This window comes from Micropterus dolomieu, linkage group LG03 (assembly GCF_021292245.1).
Source record: "Micropterus dolomieu isolate WLL.071019.BEF.003 ecotype Adirondacks linkage group LG03, ASM2129224v1, whole genome shotgun sequence".
Lineage (NCBI taxonomy): Eukaryota > Metazoa > Chordata > Actinopteri > Centrarchiformes > Centrarchidae > Micropterus > Micropterus dolomieu.
In genome coordinates this window covers 13887211-13904846 of record NC_060152.1, presented here as the reverse complement: position 1 = coordinate 13904846, position 17636 = coordinate 13887211, and the positions used below count along the sequence as shown (strand labels likewise).

Genomic DNA, 17636 nt, shown 5'->3' with positions numbered 1-17636 from the left:
TGGGCCTATTTAGTGAACAAGAGCAGCTGCCTTGGATGATGACAGGATGAGCGTTAGATGATCTGAATGTTTTGCTTTGTATGGTGATGAGACACTGGGACACTGGAGCTGTGTATCTATCTGGTACAATGTCTGCTACAGATGATCAATACAAATGAAAGACCAAATAGTAGTGACATGCTAAATTTCTAACCAGATTGTTGCAGGGGGAAAAAAGTGAAAAGCAAGAACACTCTGATGGTTAGGAGGACAGGGGGAGGAGGAGGAGGAGGAGGAAGAGGAGGGAGAAGAGAGAGAAGGAGGGGAAAGAAGAGAAGACAAAAGATTCATAAAACTAAAGCAGTTGTGGACGACGACAAAAGTTGTGAGTATGAGTTAATTCTGCTTCTTTTTCGCCTGATTTTAACACATACTGTAGGAAATCCACAGAGGAGCATCCGCACATGCAGGATATCTCACATCCAAAGATATTAGTGGAAGGATATTTCCTCATGATTAGATGTAAACATGAAATGTAAAGAGTGAATGCTTGGCTGGTTGACTGATTCACTCCTGAATGGATATTTTATATTTTATGTGATGCATGGTTGCATATAGAGTTCAGTATGCAATGGAAAACATGTCTCTCTCACAAACAGGTCAAGAGACCCATGCACCGAGCTAAACCAGGACAAGCCAACATATTCAATTCAGTAATTGCAAATGCATGACTGATTATTGGAGCTGAAAAGACACAACTTGTGACAAAAGCGTCACACTCAGAAGGGCTGGTGATGGTTGTACAGTTGGAAAGCAGCAATATGTTCTTTGAAAAGAAAGCTGGAAAAGAATGTGCCACTGTAACAGAGGGGCGGAGGGGTGCTCAAATAGGGCACAAAAAAATACACATTCTTTTGAGAGAACTCATGTCTTGGACACCAAAGTTACCCTGACACATCACGAGAGGAATGATGCAGGGCGGGAGAGAAGAGAGGGAAGGAGAAAGAGTAAGAAAAGAAGTGAGGGGAAGAAGAAAAACACATTTTTAAATTTAGAAAGTACATCTTAAATCTCTTTTTTTATAGTTGCTCCACTGCTGCTTTAATTAGTTGGTTACAAGAAGTACAGAAACTGTAATGTCGAATATATGTGTCTGTGTGTGTGTGTGTGTGTGTGTGTGTGTGTATATATATATATACACTGTAGAGCAGATTATTCCATAGCAAAATGACATCAGGCCTTCTTCTTTAACGATGACAACTTGTCTGTCATCCAAAACATAGCGCCACTCTTTCTGTGTGTTTTTAGCCGGAGCAAAACTTTAGGGAAAACATTACAGTGACCTGGAGCATTTATATGCAAGGAGATTAAAGGAAACATAAACAGCACAGAAATCCTGAGCGAGGATATTGAACAGTTCCACTCTGTGAAATCATCCTGACTCCTTTCCTATTCGGTTTCCTCCAGCTCGTAAAGTTCACCTCTTACAAGTTGAAGGAATGGGCGGCCTTCCAGTGGTCCTGCTCCTCTGCAGTTTCCACGGTAACGCTGCCAAACAGAACACACAAATCATCTTGTTTAATTATGGTTGAGTCGCTGCGTGTTTGTTTTCATGCTGCAAAACACTCCCCTCATGTGGTTTCTGTTCCACAGCGCTCACAGCTGTAGCCCAAACCCAGCAGGATGGTAATGCTCTTCTCCTCATAAGTCACACTTTAGATCAGTACGAGTTATGTTGCATGACATCTGTCAGTCCGTGAGTCATTGCAATGGGTAACTGGTAAGATGTTTTCCCAGTCTGATTGTGTTTTCTCTCCTCGCTTCTAGAGACTCTTGAGGTACCTGAAGGCGCCTTGCCAGCCAGTGAGTGACAGCAGAGTGAAGATAAAAATGCCCCTCAGGAGGCAACATGAACTGCTGGCACAACATTTTGTGTGCTTCATCTGGTCATTGTGATATATACAATTTCAATATGTCGTGTTTCTTATGTCTCTGAAGACTGTAGGGAGGAGATGTATCCTTGCACCAGGATGTACTCTGTTCACCGGCCCATCAAGAGATGTATTGGTGGTCTTTGTTTCTACAGGTGATCACCAATTTTCATACAGAACAATTTGCCTGCAAGTGATGGTCTTAGTGCACAGCGTGACTGTTCACATTCACATCCATGACTGTTTCTTGAACACACATGGAGTATTAAAAAGATCAGAAGAATGAGTACTCCAACCCTTACTAAAGCAAACGTAGTAGCACCACAATGAAAAAATACATTACACAATACATTTTGGAGTATTAGTAAAAAAACACATCCTTAGTTTTTATTTAGAAGAATTTAACTTTAAATTCATCAGGATTGTGTGGGAGTGCTTTGATCAAACTTGCTTGACAGTAGCCTGTCAACCTAAGCATGCAACCATCAACTGTCAACAGATTTTGATTCAAATGTTGCTAAAGTCTGATTGGTGCACAGAAGTCACATTTTTCCAACTGGGCCAGCCTCCACTTAGAAACAGCCAGAAGAGCAGAAACAAAAGCAGAAATACAGAAATCTCACATGTGAAACAACCAAACGGTTCTGACTTCTGGCAGAAAACAGTGCATTCATGTCAGACTCTATTAATAAGAAGCCAACTGGATAAATGATTTCAGGGGCCTTTAAGTCAAAGCATATTAGCATTACGAACTAAATTTACTTAAAGTTATTATGTAAAAGTCACTCATAATGCAGCAGAACAGCCCGTCAGTGTTTTGATATTACTGATGTTATTATTGGATTAATATTACTGATGCATCAATTTGTAAGAAGTGTTTTAATGTTGTAGCCGGTCCAGGTGGAGTTAATTTATTTTGTTTTTTACTGTTAGCAATTTTAATGAGCTGATACGGTTTGGTGTGTAAAATATTAATCTGCAAAATAACAACAACTCCAGACATCAGACAACTACCTCAACACTGTACGTGTGCATACATGTGTATGGTACTTTTTTAAATGTACTTTGTATATGTTCCACTGCTGGAGGACCAGTCTTACAATGTTATAGTTTCTGTAGTTGCACCCTGTCACACCAGGTCAAACTTTACTTACAAAACTCATGTTGCTACTTTCATCCTGTTTCTCACACAGCCTTCCTCGTGTCTATGTGATCAACAAGGAGATCTGTATGAGGACAGTGTGCCAGCAGGATGAGTATCTGAAAGGTATGACACTCTACAATTAAAACAAAGCATGGTGTTCGGTACATGATCGTGCATTTACAGAAATATCTGTCTTTCGCACGCTAAAGCTGAACTGTGCAGAGAGTTGTCCGGGTGGCCCAGGCGTGTTGAGAGGTCATCTAATAGGAAACGCTGTCTCAATCGCCGTAGCAACCCCAAAACCTGGGAAAACAAGCCCTGATGGGCCTAGGATGGCGATGTGACCACCGGTGAAGATGGAGCCCCTTAGAGCCGTCGTCATAAAAACAGCCCATACCACCGTAAAGCCGCCGCTCAGCACCTGGGGGTCTCTTTCACACAAACACACAAGTGTGTTCTGAGTCATATCTATGTTAATGTATTAGTCTTTTGTGTGTTCTCCTTATGTGTGTTGTTGGACACAAATCATGTCTTCCATGGTTTACGACCCATTTAAGGTACCGTAGTAATGGGCCTATAGCAGCACTGAGTCATTTTATTGTATAAAGAAAGAGCCACTTTGTTGTGGATTGTAAGACACGCATTGAATGCAGTAGTATGTGCACTATTGTATCTAAATCTATAAATATCTATCTGTCTACATGTGTTCATGAGATATTTGTTTATTGATTTATTCTTTTTCCACTGTTTATTCAGGAGAAAAAACAACAAATGAAAGTTGAAAATGGTCATTGAGTGATATCTTTATGTTTTTCTTTGCATATTCATCTCCATATACATTTCCATAGACATATACAGTTTAAATAACAAGTAACATTTGGGAGAGATGCATATAATTTTACACTGACAAACATTGTTAGGGCTTTTACACTCACATAATGTCTGTGTGTTCCAATCAACATCCATCAACACTGTCATCTGTCACAACACACGTGATATCAGTGCAACATAACCCATCTCTCGGTACAGAACAATATCACAACAAAATACTGCATCAAACGCAGACTAGCTTGGTCCCACGTCGCATTTGTCTGCAGAACACCATAAATAACATGACACCTTAACATGGACTTGACGTTCACAGTTAGAACATCGTTTGTACAGTACAACATGCTGCAGTTGAGGTCTACGGCCTGATCGCCTCCCTATAAAGAATTAAAGGAGAATAAGCTCTCCCCAGACTGACGGGACAGTGCAGAAACACAGACCTATTCATTGAGCGGGAGAGAGGTCATGACCACAATGACTCACCAGTCACAGCTTTAACAGCTGTGCTGAGTAGAGATGACATAACATGGACTAAATCATCTCTTGCTTCCCCTTGAGGCAAAGATAAAAGCACTTGTTGCCTCTCTTTCTTTTGCTAACACCCTATCGCATCCAACATTCCTGCTTCCCTTTCCCTTTATAGTAATTTATAGCTAAAACAATGCACACAGAGCCCAGGACCCATCCCCACTGAAATATGTGTTCAAACAGCTGCAGCTTATTTTGACATCTTGCTCAAAATAATGCTGGAGAGCCATTAGCGACCACTAGATTGTGCAAGAGAGCACAGCTATTCTGTATTCCCTTTTGTGGTAAACTTCACTACAACCTAAGTTTAAGATTTGAACAATCCCTGCGTTAAATGCAGACTTTATGCATTAATAACTACACAGACAGACTAGACTGCCAGTCAGTGCATATAGTCCCACTGCTGGGGACTTAAGAGAAAAATAAGCTACAGTACATACAGGTGACAATAACAATGACACTAATTACAAACTGCTGACAATATATACATTTAAAATAAATATTCTCTGTACATAAAATTCATTCATTATTATATTTGATTAGATTTCATCATGAGATGTTTCAGATTATGTCTCCCTTGAATATATTTTTAATATTGTATACTCTATGATAGAAATTAGCAAAGAAAACATAAAGAAAAAAAAAAGGCAGAATTCAAACAGGAGAATGGAAGCTAGAGAGATTGAGCGAATATATAGAAGGAGAGAAGGAAGAGGATCCCCAGGAAGGATGGGGATAGAAAGTGCGATCAGCTGGTGGAGATAGCCTATGGTTCTACATCTTCCCATTTAAGACTAGACTGTGAGGGTGTATCTCTGGCTAAGAACAAAAGGCATGAGGAACTGAGCTAAAATAAAACAAACCAGTACAGGGGGGCTACCCTGCTTGGCAGGGAGAGATACGAGACCCCACAACGGGGAAAACAAAGTTGCAAAAAGTGCTGCATAAATTTACAGAGAGATAAGAGGGAGAAAAACAAAATGAATCTCTCCTCACTTTGGGGATACAGAGTCAAAGTCTCCCCACAGGTCAGAACTGGCTATGGTGGCAGCGTTGGATGGAGCCACTGAGTTGGAATTGCTGGCGTCAAGGTCTAGCAAACAACCTGGTGGTTAAAACAGAAACATAATGCACCTCTGAAGAAGTAAGACAAATACAGATTTCTTATGATTATTTATGTCTAATCAGTCTATGAATTCAGCGATTTTAGGCATTTCAAGACATTTATTGTCAATTCCAATAATAGACAGCAAGACAACCTAAGATCAAGAAAGAAAAGTAATTTCACATGCTATGAATTCTGAAAAATGTATTTTGCTAGAGAGTTCACCGAAATGACAAATAAACATACAGTCTTGCCCCACTTACCCAAGTGCTCTGTAACGATGCAGATACTTTCAATATTATATGATGCAGTTTTGAGATATCAACCTCTGAATGCTCTGATTTGAAACTGAAAAGCAAAATACTTTCCACAAACAGTCTTCCATTTACTCTGGATAATCCATACGCCTCATAATTAACAGTTTTTGGGGGAATATTTCTTTGTTAAAGTAGCTCCAGTGAACACAGTTTGCAGTAGAGAAATCGTTTGTGGAAAGACAAAGTGTTGCTTAATTTATCAAATGTTTTTCAGTGCTTTGAAAAATTCCATTCACCTCCATTGTGTTCAGATGGCTGCAGAAATCTGAGATAAAACTCAGCACATGAAACCGAAACTGTGTGCATGGCTAGAGAGACCACTGGGGGTTTGTGGAAAAATATCACTTTTAAGATAAATTGATGTGATCTACAGGGTGAAAACATTTATACTACAGAGGGTCATAGAGGACAGGGGCAACGGTAACTATTTGAGGGCTAATTCCAGTATTTTACAACTGGAGTCTGTATGTCACAGTTGGCTATAAGTCATTACATGTCAGCATAATGTTGCACTCATCACTTTCACATGACTGTGGATACAAATGCTCCACTGGAAACAGCTTTACAACAGACCATAATGGGGCCAAGGAAACACGCGTTTAAATAAAGAAATAACATTCCTCTGCTTTATATTGAGCATTTACAAAATCTTTCATTCTGTAAGACTTTTAAGGTGCCGTACTCAGGTGACAGCCTACGTCCTACTGTAAATGAAACAGCTGCACCTGTTTACAACAATCTGTTTCTTGAACATGGGAGTAAAGCTGCAATGCAAAGGATTATTGGGGTAATAATGTTTAACTTTAACCATCGGTTACACTTCCAAAAAACTGATTTTGACAACTGAGTTAAGATTGGGCTAAACTGTTTCCAGCAGAGCACTCAGGTGCACTAACTAACAGTAAGAGTGGTGAGTACAATACTGTGCTTACCCACATATATGTTAGCCAAAATAACAACAATTTGTCTCCAAAATGTGTTTTCTCGCAACATTTTGTGATCTCAACATAACACACTTGCTTTTTAGGACATTTTCTTTAACTTTTCGTAAGTTCACATATTATTGTGTGATCTTGACATAACAAACTCATTACAGTAGATTTCCTCACCAGCTTTCTGTAATTTACCTACCAGTGTCACTTCCTCCTGCAGATTGTTGTGTGTTATGATTGGTAGATCTGGACGAAGGGGGTGGGGCTAACTTGCCCCCAGGAGGAGGTGGAAGAAGCCCCAAGCCACCTGAGCTCTGTGGGCGAGACCTGTCCCTCTTTTTTGATTGCTGGAAAGGGTACAGTTAGGAGAAACAAAAACTGGGTGACTGTGTGTGTGTGTGTTTATACAAGTTCTGAGAGTTAATTGTAAATTCATTCCCAACTGTGATTTAGCACTGGTTTCATTTGTTAAAATAGTAAAAAGCAAAAACAAATGCAAATTTCCCCCACTTCAATTCTACAGACACTCTTCTACAGCACTGTAGTTTTCCAGGTTGCTGTTCCACTAATGTTCCAACTGTTTAACCATTGAATTTAATTAAAATAAAGTTACCCCAATATTGAGAGTAATGGTCTGTCCTTCTTTGAAGCCCAGGTCCAGTTTGGGAGTGGAATCTGGAGCCTGCGCCTGTTTGGTAAATTCATTCTCCTGTTTCACCCACCTGGAGAAGATAAGGGAGGTAGACAGAGATGCAAAATGATTAAAGATTAAATAAACTCACTGCTGAATTAGTTATGATTCATGACACACTAGGGAGCAGCTGCATACTTGAAGTGGTCCTGAAGTGCAACATTAAAGTCAAAAGCATCGCCTCTGTCTCCAAACCCAATGCCTATGAACGCACTGCGGCCTATGAGAGAAATGAAACCAACAAACAAGAGTTAGAGTTTAATAAAGGTGGTACATACAAAACATACCAAACCTAACAATTTCTTACAGTTATAACCTAGAATAAACAGTTTCTCAGATGAAAAAATAATAGTGTATCTCTGCTCTGAATTAACATGTTAAAAAAATGAATTATCCTTTCCTAGCACCTTTCCAAAATACTTATGGCGTAGCAACAGTTTACCCACCGTTGTCATCCTGGATGCGGAGAACAAAGTAACGGCTTGAGTCACTAACTGTTTCCACTGTGATGCCAGGGTACTCGTCCACTGGTGCTTGGGCGAACAGCTCCCCTGTAGGTCAGAGCAAAAGAAATATGTTCATTATCTATTTGGCAAAATGGTCCTGTGACAATCTGGCTCATGATGAGTCCCATTTACTAAACCAGGTTTAAAATAGGCTCACTTCTAGTATTCAGATCAAATAAAAAATGGGCAATAGAAGGTATAATCTGAGAACAACATGCATGCCAATATTTGAAATGTACTGATAAGAGACAGAAAGACATTAACAGCCCGTTTGCTTCAAAATAAACTGCTTGCTTGGATGTGGGTTGCGTCACCTTGGAATAGATGAGTAACAGAGAGGGGGGATGGCGAACAGGAGACAACACACGGAAATGATTTACATCAGTGGCAGTGCTACTAAACAAGGACACGGCCGTGTCTGCTTCTTTCTCACCAGAGATTTTGTCTTCCAATTTCACGAAGGCCAGTTTGCCCCGGGCCGTCACACGCATGCGTCCCGTCCAGTCAGGCGCATCCAGCTTCCAATCGGCAGCCCTGGAACATAAACACACAGGCAGTCAGAGAGACAGTGTGATGTAGGTGAAGTGGTGACAGCGGTTTAGGGAGACTGAATTTGCAACGGCGGAGGGGAAGAATAGGCAAGAAAAACTGGATACACTTTGGCTCTGCGCTGGCTGTTTTCTATGTGAACGGAACGTGACTAAAGCACCAGACTGGCATTTCACTGCGACCTAAGGCTGAAATATTACATCATAACCCTTACCCACTGTACATATGGTCACTGGTTAACCAATGGTGTGTCTCGTGGGACTCAGACTTATGCTACTGTTTGGTGTAATGTCCACTCAGATGCAGTTGTTATGCACCAGCCAATGAAAAATGGGGTATGCATTTCAGTGTCAACCTTTTTAACACAACAGCTAGCCTGCATGGTCACTTTAAAGCATATAAAAGGACGACCCTGTCTTTCAGTTGGATTACCCACTTTAAAAGCCCCTTTGTTGACAAACAGCATCCACCCTGCTGAAGTGTCCTTGAGCAAGACACTGACTTCTTTACAGCAACTGGGATGGTGTTCTCTGTACTGCCTACAGCTTAAAAGGTCAGACAAGCAAAACGAGAATCTCTGGAACAACCTAAAGCATAATTATCGAGCTAGTTGTCCCATAAAATCAGTTTGACTTTTAAGCAGTGTTAACATTATTTCTGCCATCGGAGGAAAGCAATTTCACACACGGTCACTGACAGGACCGTGCACAATCCCACCGAGTCCCTGTTTTGTGAGCTACACACACCAACGTACGCTACTTCGCATTCAACGACCTTGTAAATACACAGCAAAAACAGCTAGTATAAAAACTACGGCCACCGTTACTTGATTCTGGGTGATTAGGGGATGAGCTCGGTAGGTAACGTTAAGTCGCCGAGGCAACGGGTCCTAACGGCTGCAGCTCGCGGATGCTGGGCCACAAAACTCGCCGCCAGGCCGCTGCTCCCCCTCACCTGATAGCCCGGTTGGATGCTCTCGGTGGGATTCGATAAACGTTGACTTCGGGTTTGACACAGAGGACCGACTCGTACTCGGACTGACCCTCGGTCGCCATTTTGACTTTTACTCAGTCGGTGCACGCCGGTGGTGATGGTGGTGACGGTGAGTGATGTGTCCGTGCGGCGTTAACGGATACGTGGCCGTAATAGACTGTGTAAGTGCGCATAAACTGGCAACCTTGCTTTACTGCTACAGTTTCAGTGATCCTTTTAAGACATAAAGGGCAGTTTACTCATCATGAGAAGTACTGAGCATGTTTCACCAGAGTAGTTTAAATATATTCATACATACATATGTATAGATATTTAATTTTTTTAATATATTTATATATTAATACAGTTTTAAGTAATGTTAGCTAGGCTAACTAACTTGCAACCTAACATCAGTGCAAGTTCATAAGTTAACTTAATAACACAAGACAATATCTCATTGTATATTATTTTTATTTCAGATTACCATCTTGCTACAGAATCAGCAAGCAGCAGCTACGTAACGTTTCAAGCCTTGCCACAATTTAAAAGCTATTTTTCTCAGTTTTTCTCATTCTCAGTTTAGCAGTTGTAGTGATGGACAAACACAAACATGTCTTTTTCTCTATAGACTTAATGGTAACACCAGAGTAAGGTCTGTTTCACAGTCCAAGAAGCTTGAAGGCATCTCTTAAATCTTCTGTTTCACAGGGCTGAGAAACAAAAAAGAAAAGAAAACATAGTTATTAGAATTTTATACAAATCATTATTGGTTTGACCTAATCCTGTTGGTGGTAAAACTTCTACCTGGAGGATGCGGTTGAGTTTTCTGGCGAGGCGAACAGAGTTTCGGTGCAGCTCATCCCAGGCCTTGAATTTGCTCTGCTTACGAGCCACAAAGGTCTGCCAGCAGTAGAAGAAGTCTGAAAATAGAGGAAAAAAATATAATAAATTGTTGAGAGTAATCAAGGAAAACAATGGCTTTTTAGGTGGAATTTGACTGACTTAAACTTAGATAAATTTCTGGCTCTAGAATCATATACACATCTGCTCTCTCTTTATAGCTCTACCACACATACACCAGTTTATGCCTTCACCTTTGTAACTCATGACTGTGATCTGCACGCCAGCTTGTTTCAGCATTCTTAGGCCCTCTCTTTCACGACTGTCCTCCATGTCACAGAAGTACAGGCGAGATACAAAGATCCTGAGGCGAAGGTTGGGGGTCTGGCTGAGGAACTGGCACAATCGGATGGAGCAGTTGGCACAGGGAGACCAAGAGCAGAACCAGGTGATGGAGTAACTGAGCCTCCTCTCTCCAGTACCTCCACACCCCCACAAACCAGGGCACAAGGCTCCCAGGTAGCGCAGGAACAGCAGCTATGGGGAAATAGGAAAATTGAGAAAATAAGAGAGATAAAATCATTGTATACTTTAAATTGTTATTTTCTTCCTTTCGTTTGAACAAGCTTTTCTCACATGCGCCCCCATCTTGACACACTTACTTCTACATGGCAGCCATTACGATTCCGGAGGTGTCCAAAGTCAAAAGATAAGGAATCTGGCCCCACTCGCCTTTTAATTACAAAGCAGAGGTATGTCTCATGCCGGCCCCTTGCCCAGCGCATGTTTTTGTAATGATAGATGAACTTTTTGCGGGGCAAAAGCACACTGACACAAAGAGAGAAAAAAAATATTATTGGTTAATGACATGTGGTGCAGGTAGAGCAGAGAACCCCACCACAGTGGGTACAGTACAGTTTACCTAAAGAACATTAAAAATGTTTTACAAGACTAGATCCATTTACAAAAACTTGGTGCTTAGAATTTATCAGTCAATGTTTCATCAGTAATAATGCCATTCTCAAAAGTATTTTGTGAACCTACATCTTTGGTGACAGGTAATCTCAGTAGTATCTAGCAAAGACATCCATTTTATGCCGGGAAAGTCTGAGACAAATTCTGTTAAAGAACTCATGTAAAAAAAACATTTTAACCTATTATTATTCAGATGACTCATACATGAATTCAAGTTTTAATACAATAAGTTAGCACAATAAACTCATGTAAAATCTGTGGTTAACCAAATGTGAGTGATGGACAGTCAGAAGGCAACTAACATTCACTACTTTTTTTCCCTTACTCTCAGTTTCACAACTTTTAGCGAAACCAGTACAGTTGTTAATCACTCATTAATACTACAACGTAAATTGGTAGTGCTCAAAGGTGGTATACTTATTGCCATAGTAATTGAAAACATAAATGCACTGAAAAATATCTAATATTAGTTTCAGACTTAAAATAATTTATAAAAACTTCCTGATTCCCCCCCCCCATTTAATAGTATGCATGTGTAATCTGTATAAATATGTGTGAAATATATAGTCACATACAACATATGAATAGAATGTATCCATTTTGCTCACCTGTCTAGCTTTGTAATCATTTTGAAAGACGCGCTTTGCTTTGCCACTCGGCGGGCGTGGGTAATAAATGAAGGTAAATGAGAAAGAGTGAAAGTCTGTGTGTGTGTGTGTGTGTGTGTGTGTGTTGGGGGGTTAAAAGGAGGGAACTGAGAAGATATACCTCTAAACATAAACATCCTGCATACAACAGAGGCAGCTTCTGGTTGGACAGAAAGATTTTGAAAGTAAGTTCAGGGGGCGTGAAACAAAATAGATTGTATTGTCTTGCTGCAAAACAATTACAGCTATACTATAAATGAATTACTCATTTGCCAAGTTCTTTTTAAGGGCCTTGTGGTGTTTTTGAACATTTAGTTCACACATTAGTTCACATATTGATCAAAGTGAAACCATTCCTTTGGTACAAAGCAATAAAGGAATCTTATTGGGGAGGCAGATTACACAACACAGATTTTACAAAATAATCGTAGTGAGCACACATGAGAGGAGGAGTGTTTGACGTGATTTGTAACCTTTGGAGTTTTTCACAGACGTCACTAAACTGAGCCAACTGGCTGGAACTTTCCAAACACTTAAGACTCGTCCAGTCACTGGCCCCTCCAGTTTGGTTTTCCCAGAACATTAAGTAAAACTTCCAGATACCTTTTCACCTTGATCCACAGTGGGATTGCCACCGACCACTCCTGCTATTCAGCCTTTCCACCTAGCTAGTCCCCCCACTTCCTCGTGGGCCCCAAGATTCGGTGGAGCCATAGGCGTTCCCAGATCTCGGAGGCCCTGACACCTACTTTGTCCTCTGATCTGGGTTTTCCCAAACTGTGTCAGGCTGGGAGCAGAACTGTAATCGACCTCCCTCACCCTACGAGTCTGCTAGAACGGCCAGCCAGCTGACCGACCACAGTGTGTGGATAAATCTTACCCATAAGCCTTTGAACCATCAGATGCTGTCATCCGTCCTTGCCAAATCAGGATGTGTATTATTTTGCTCTCGTCTTTTCTTTGCTCTGTCTGTTTTAGCTCTGGCCCAGTCTGCTCACTCAGTGGCATTGAATGCATGCATCCTGCTTTCCCATGACTCCCCTCACCCTCTCATGCACTCTGTGGTTTGGGGAATTCACCGTTTCCCAGGGTGGCTGTTTTTGGAGCTCATATGTGTGTGTATGTGCGCATGTGTGTGTTAACCATCTGTATGAGCATGTCATTAACACAGTCTATATGTTATACCTCATCTGGAACAAATTTATCTAATATATCCTATGATTGTGTGGTGCCCCAAAATATTTGTGAGTGATTCATGTGTATGTGTGTCGGCATGCCCTGTGTGACCTCACATCATATTGCATTACTCTGACAGTGCACAAAGCCTAGTGTCTCTGCACATTTGATCTTGTGTGCATGTGTCTTTTCTCGACTTCAAGAGGCTGATCAAATGCCAAACTATATGTAACCACTTCCCACCCAGCTCTCTGGGTTTGACCACAGTTGACCAAGGTCATCTCACAGTCACACATGAACGCCCACATGCACTACCACCCCTCTCGTGCAGTGTCTGTGTGTGTGTCTGTGTTGGAGTAGTACAGTATGGCCAGACATGGCTGTGCATTTAACCCGTAGTCAGGGGCAGAAACCGGGTGTAGGAAATGCCAAGTCATACTTTCCGAAACCCACCCGCCCACACCCTGCACACGCGCACACAAACACTCACACAGCCATACCGTGCAGACGCACATGACCACAGTCACAAACAGACTTTCTTTCCAGTGTGTGAATTCACATCTGTTTCCTGACAACAATAATAGCTACAGATCGGGCGGGTAGAGGCCCAGCTAACAGGTGTCTGCTCTTTGGCAGTCATGAAGAAACAGCCTGATGACCAAGAAGTGTCCCCAGTAAAAATACAGTTTTCACAAGGCAAACATGGCCTGACCACACACTTACTTGTGCATGTAACAACACTGCTATCTTGTTACTGGGTGTCTCAGCTTTTTCATCAAAGTTAATTAAAGGACAGCGATTTTCCACTACAGCTTGCATGCGTAAGAGTTTGCTGTAAAGTATTGGCCTGTATTTGTCTTCACATCAGGTGAGCTATACCTCTTTCCCACACACATTAACATTGTACAAACATCCTGTGGTGTTTATCTATAGCACAGTGATGCTGCACTGACATCGTGTGAGGTTAGCGGTAGGTAGATGTGCAATGTGAGCGTGAGGGCTGCTAACCATATTAAGGTTAGCCTCAGGCTGGGTCTATGTGCATTTTTCCCCACTTAGTCACATAAACTGCCATCACCTGCAAACCACACACATTCTCAAGTCAGAATACCTATGCATATATTTAAAGTGCTGTGTTAAAATCTGCAGTGCTTTTTTGTTTTGAAATATTCATTTAAAAGTAGATTTAAATGTGTGATTCTGATAAACTTTTTAAGGTCAATTCAATGTTTTCAGGCTAAAACTAACAGTTACTTTTATTATAAATTAATCTATATACCACAGCAAAAGTGATGTCCAAAAATTACTTTTTTGAGACAAGCAGTTACAGTGAGATTTTAAAAAGAATACACATACTTACATTTAAGTTTCAACAAAGTTTGAAACTGAATTGATTTCCTGTTGCTCAATTATTATGATCAACTGACAGTTTCAGCACTAAAATATTGAGTAAACAACCAACATACTACCATTTCCAACATTAAAGAATGCAGAATTCTCACTTTAAGAAAGAAAACCAAAATGAAAGAACAAGAAAGTGAAGGGAGTGCTGTTTTTGCATACTCATGGACCTGCATGCTCTATGTGAAGAAGAGCAATGGCAGCCAAGGAGTGCAGAAAGATAAAAGCAGAGAAATTCTGCAGATTCACATTAACCACACTTAACTTCCTATACAGTTACTGTACATCCTCCTACACATCTGGATGGTTTCACACATGAACAGATGTGTGCAAACACACACACACACACACACACACACACACACACATTTTATTGTGTAATGTTTGAGAAAAGAACCACACATTTTACATAAATATTTTATTCCATTACAAACGATGACAGAACAGCATGACTGAAGCTTCATGTTATTTTTGAGAAATTCAAAAATTAGCAACCATTTGTTGCAATGAAAAGGAAGAAATACTTTGCATGATGAAAAGGTAAACTTCAAATAAACAGAACTGCAACACATACAGTAAATAAATACTGACATAAATAACACAAATATCTAATAAGTTATTAACTTAAACAAATATCCAAACATGTTCCAGCAATAACACTATCACCTTCGGCAGAGGTACACAGTTTGCATTTGTTTCTTTATCTTTAGGTATTCCTGTGCTCAACACGATTTTTTTCTCTCCATGAGTCCATCATCACTCAATTACAGGTCTTTGTAAAACACCTTAGTAAGGGGGTATCCCAGAAAGCCTCTCTCTGGAGTCTCTAAGTTCCTCTCCTCATCTTCTTCATCAGTCTCTTCCCCAAGTTGCTGATAGCCCAGCTTCCTGAAGAAGGCCTCCCCCAGCTTGGAGGGGTAAGGGATGTGTGCGTACACTCTGTGAGCGCCAGTCTCCCTCTCTCTCTGCTCCAGACTCTGGACAAGCAGCCGGCCCAGGCCCTCCCTGCGGTACCAGCTGCCCGTCACCAACCTGCAGATCCTCCTGATGCCCGTTCGATTCTCGCTTTCCCGGAAGATGCAGCCGAGGATGTCACCCTCGCAGTCTGCCACCCAGACGTGCCCCGCTGCCTGTTCCCTCTCCGGGGTGACCTTCTCTGTTGATACATCTTTGTCCTTGTCTTTGGGAGCAATTCCGCGCCTCGTCTGAGTAAAGGAAATATGATTATTTGGCTGCAACATTTGGTCATTATAATTAAGTGAAAACCACCTAAGAACTTCCAGCAAACTGGTAAACTAACCCTTTTAGTCACTGGTGTCTTGCCACTGATACTACAGTAGGGATTCTGCAGTGTCTCATCCTGTCCCCCCCTGAAGCTGCTCCCCACATAGTCCCAGTAGGGACGGCTGCTGCCCAGAACCCCTGTGGACCGCGGCATGGTTATCTTGAGAAACACAATTAAGAGGAAGACAGGAATAGCAAGGGCCAGTATAAAGGAATGGACGAGGCAGCGCAGGATTGAGGATAAAACAGCCAGGACAAAGAGGCAGAGTGGACGAGTGAGTATGTGGAGGATGAGACGGTTCTCTGTGCCCTCACAGCCCTCCTGGAGAGTTAAAGTAAAAAAAATGTAATTAAATTATAATCAGCACAAGCCTAACAAGGACAAGAATAAATTCCCAGCACGATTAAAGCAGTCTGTCTGTACAAACCTTGATGAGGGCTTTGACCACCTCTATGTCGTCCTCCTTCATCCTCCTCATCACCACCCGATCCAGCTCCAGCCTCACCATGTTTACACTATATGCTCTACAGCAGGATTGCTGCACCACTGTCTACTCGCAGGCTATCCCAAACTCCAACATCCACACTGTATGCACAGGGACCCTACAAAAACACATTTAAAGAATTTGATCCTAAAATCATGCAGATATCTGATTCTGTTGTCCACGGACACACGAAGTTAGTGCCTTCTTGCAGTATCTATACTATGATAGACCTGTTGTAGTTGAAATGGGTCAACGTGTTACCAACGTTTTTATTATGCAAAAAATAGACTTCGCCGACAGTGAGCCAGTAGTTGCAATGTAACATCACACCCACGATGGCTCCTAACAACAAAAACAGCAGGTAGGGATTATGGAGGATTTCTAGCATGCATGTGTCACCATCATTCTGTTCTTGTATAATGCACGCCATTCTAGCTTTCATCTGCAAGTTTAAACAGTGATCTTCATAGGCACAGTCTAAAGCGAAAGGCGTTGTTCAAATCCTTATATGGTTATTACGAAGTGCTGCGGTCTGTCCCGAGTACCGGCACGTTTAGATCCCCTTCTCTAAACCCCATTTACGCTTACCTTCTGCACCATGCAGCTCAAATTCAAGTGAAAATGGGAAATCCACGCTGTATGTGGCCTACCTCTCAGTTTGTTGTCAAATTCGTTCACGTTTGGCACGTTAGACTGAATGGTCGCAGAGTCTGTTTCTTGCGGAAAGGAGGAATTCTGAGAACTAACGTACTCAATGATTCCACCTACGTCAATTGCGTAATCACAATCCGCACTGCGCACACGCTACGTGAATGGCACACGCTACGTAACAGCGTAAACAACGCTCCAAATGCAATTACCTTGTTTAGTTGATTTATAAAGCAAAAACTCAAACCAACAATTAAAAAAGGCAAATGATAAAAGGTATTGACAGATTTATTAATAATTAGCTACTTTTTACTATTAACATTATGAAGGAAGTGGGCCATGTACAACATTTATTCACAAAAACATATTTACTTAATAAACAAGCTGCAAATGACAGTCTCATTTAAACTAATATATTTAGGAATATTCCAAGATCCATGTACAGCCTATTTGAATGTATAACATTTCTAGTATGTGGCACCATGGGATTACAAGACAGTACTCATCTAACTGCATGTTCTCCCTCATTTTCAGGAGAACTCAAATTGACTAAAGTGCTAACACACTGAGCCCACAAATAGTGAGGCATTCGCTCACACACACTCTTCTTCTAACAAACACACTGGTTTTAGTTAGAGAACTGTATCTCTTTAGGGTTAGGTATAGGTCCATTTCTTATTGGGTCTTCAGTAGATGTA

General features: G+C 41.2%; 4 protein-coding genes and 1 long non-coding RNA gene across 11 annotated transcripts in view; 2 read left to right on the top strand and 3 right to left on the bottom strand.

Moving 5' to 3' along the window:
- The first annotated feature begins 323 nt into the window (after positions 1–323).
- mfap5 (microfibril associated protein 5) lies at positions 324–3754 on the top strand. Its single transcript, XM_046045940.1, has 7 exons — positions 324–364; positions 1447–1521; positions 1633–1665; positions 1807–1842; positions 1978–2065; positions 3104–3177; positions 3264–3754. Exons 2-7 carry the CDS (start codon positions 1479–1481, stop codon positions 3374–3376), a joined length of 387 nt encoding a protein of 128 aa, XP_045901896.1. The 5' UTR covers positions 324–364; positions 1447–1478; the 3' UTR covers positions 3377–3754.
- Positions 3755–3839: 85 nt separating this feature from the next.
- LOC123968899 (adaptin ear-binding coat-associated protein 1-like) lies at positions 3840–9648 on the bottom strand. Of its 3 annotated transcripts, none has more exons than XM_046045937.1 (7): positions 9465–9648; positions 8395–8495; positions 7902–8006; positions 7594–7675; positions 7378–7486; positions 6964–7111; positions 3840–5515 (listed from the first exon to the last, which is right to left on the bottom strand). In XM_046045937.1, exons 1-7 carry the CDS (start codon positions 9563–9565, stop codon positions 5403–5405), a joined length of 759 nt encoding a protein of 252 aa, XP_045901893.1. In that variant the 5' UTR covers positions 9566–9648; the 3' UTR covers positions 3840–5402. The 3 variants fall into 3 exon arrangements, with proteins under 3 accessions (XP_045901893.1, XP_045901894.1, XP_045901895.1); XM_046045938.1 differs by having other exon boundaries at positions 9337–9465; XM_046045939.1 differs by lacking the exon at positions 9465–9648 and adding an exon at positions 8947–9252.
- Positions 9213–15748, top strand: LOC123968902. Of its 4 annotated transcripts, XR_006824566.1 has the most exons (4): positions 9378–9612; positions 10663–10841; positions 10949–11074; positions 15496–15748. It is a non-coding gene; the product is annotated as an uncharacterized LOC123968902 (long non-coding RNA). The 4 variants fall into 4 exon arrangements; XR_006824567.1 differs by lacking the exon at positions 10949–11074 and having other exon boundaries at positions 9389–9612; XR_006824564.1 differs by lacking the exons at positions 10949–11074; positions 15496–15748 and having other exon boundaries at positions 9213–9612; positions 10663–10918.
- Positions 9982–11950, bottom strand: aicda (activation-induced cytidine deaminase). Its single transcript, XM_046045941.1, has 5 exons — positions 11906–11950; positions 10985–11150; positions 10577–10859; positions 10287–10402; positions 9982–10192 (listed from the first exon to the last, which is right to left on the bottom strand). Exons 1-5 carry the CDS (start codon positions 11923–11925, stop codon positions 10142–10144), a joined length of 636 nt encoding a protein of 211 aa, XP_045901897.1. The 5' UTR covers positions 11926–11950; the 3' UTR covers positions 9982–10141.
- znf628 (zinc finger protein 628) overlaps positions 14951–17636 on the bottom strand; it is a 12192-nt gene continuing 9506 nt past the window's right edge. Inside the window, exons 10-11 of one of the 2 annotated variants that reach the window (XM_046045933.1) lie at positions 15822–15943; positions 14951–15726 (exon numbers count right to left, since the gene is read on the bottom strand). In XM_046045933.1, coding sequence (XP_045901889.1) covers positions 15286–15726; positions 15822–15943 — 563 coding nt within the window. In that variant the 3' untranslated portion in view covers positions 14951–15285. Of the gene's footprint in view, positions 15727–15821; positions 15944–17210; positions 17634–17636 lie in introns of those variants that run through there. The other variant, XM_046045931.1, reaches the window with a different exon arrangement.